This window comes from Egretta garzetta, unplaced genomic scaffold, assembly GCF_000687185.1.
Source record: "Egretta garzetta isolate BGI_Z169 unplaced genomic scaffold, ASM68718v1 scaffold50, whole genome shotgun sequence".
In the NCBI taxonomy this organism is placed as follows: Eukaryota; Metazoa; Chordata; class Aves; order Pelecaniformes; family Ardeidae; genus Egretta; species Egretta garzetta.
The window spans coordinates 582,835-583,752 of NW_009258613.1; the positions used below are offsets into that span (position 1 = coordinate 582,835).

General features: G+C 52.2%; 1 protein-coding gene across 5 annotated transcripts in view; it reads left to right on the forward strand.

Annotated features, from left to right (window-relative positions):
- LOC118453277 (E3 SUMO-protein ligase NSE2-like) overlaps positions 1-918 on the forward strand; it is a 46,967-nt gene that overhangs the window by 29,777 nt on the left and 16,272 nt on the right. The window contains exon 4 of one of the 5 annotated variants that reach the window (XM_035903410.1): positions 400-629. The exons of the other annotated variants lie outside the window; for them this stretch is intronic. Within the exon in view, the coding sequence (XP_035759303.1) occupies positions 400-459 (60 nt within the window). The 3' untranslated portion in view covers positions 460-629. Of the gene's footprint in view, positions 1-399; positions 630-918 lie in introns of those variants that run through there. 5 annotated transcript variants of the gene reach the window in all.

Below are 918 nucleotides of genomic sequence, written 5' to 3' on the forward strand. Positions count from 1 at the left end.
GATAGGACGAGGGGGAATGGTTTGAAGCTGCACCAGGGCAGGTTTAGGCTAGACATTAGGAAAAACTTCTTCACCGAAAGGGTTGTCAGGCTCTGGAATGGGCTGCCCAGGGAGGGGGTCGAGTCCCCATCCCTGGAGGTATTTAAAAGAAGGATAGATGAGGTGCTTAGGGACATGGTGTAGTGGTGGGATGGCAGGGTTAGGTTAACGGTTGGGCTCGATGATCTCAAAGGTCTTTTCCAACCAAAGTGATTCTATGATTCTGTGATGCTATGATCTTTTAATGGATAAAAATGTTACATTAAAACAGTTCATAATTGCAAAGGTAGGTCTTTTACAGGTATAAAATACTAAAGTTGCCAGTACAACTATTAATTTTTCTTCCTGGCTTGCATGCAGTGTGATACAGTTTCTAATTCCTCCCCGCGGAACTCTTGCACCAGTTGGGATTCGGGATGAATAGTGCTTTGGGAATGACTGAGGACTCTCTAGCTCAGACGCCGTAGTCTCAGATGAGACCTGCTTCTCCTCTTGTGGAAGATGGAAGCTGCGTAACGAGTGAGGCAGCTGATTTCGGAAATAAGCCAGCGGTGGTGGCAGCGGGGCAGCAGATAAAGCCTGGTGACTTCCTGCCACATGGATTTGCGGGTGTTTAATAAAGGGTGAGCTGGTTAATTGTTCACCCAGTTAACCAGGGGCTCGTTTGCTGCCTGACCGCTCAGTTTTGCAAGAGCTGGCGCATTTCAGCGTGTGCAGGGGGTTTCGTGGAGCACGGCTGGGGTTGCACAGCAGGTGCCGGGGCTCTAACGCCGGCAGCGCGGGCTGCCCGAGCTCCTGCTCGCTGCCAAACCGGGCTCGCCGGAGGACGCCGCGGCTTAGGCAGCCGAACACCGGCTTTCGGAGGACTCCTCCCTCCCG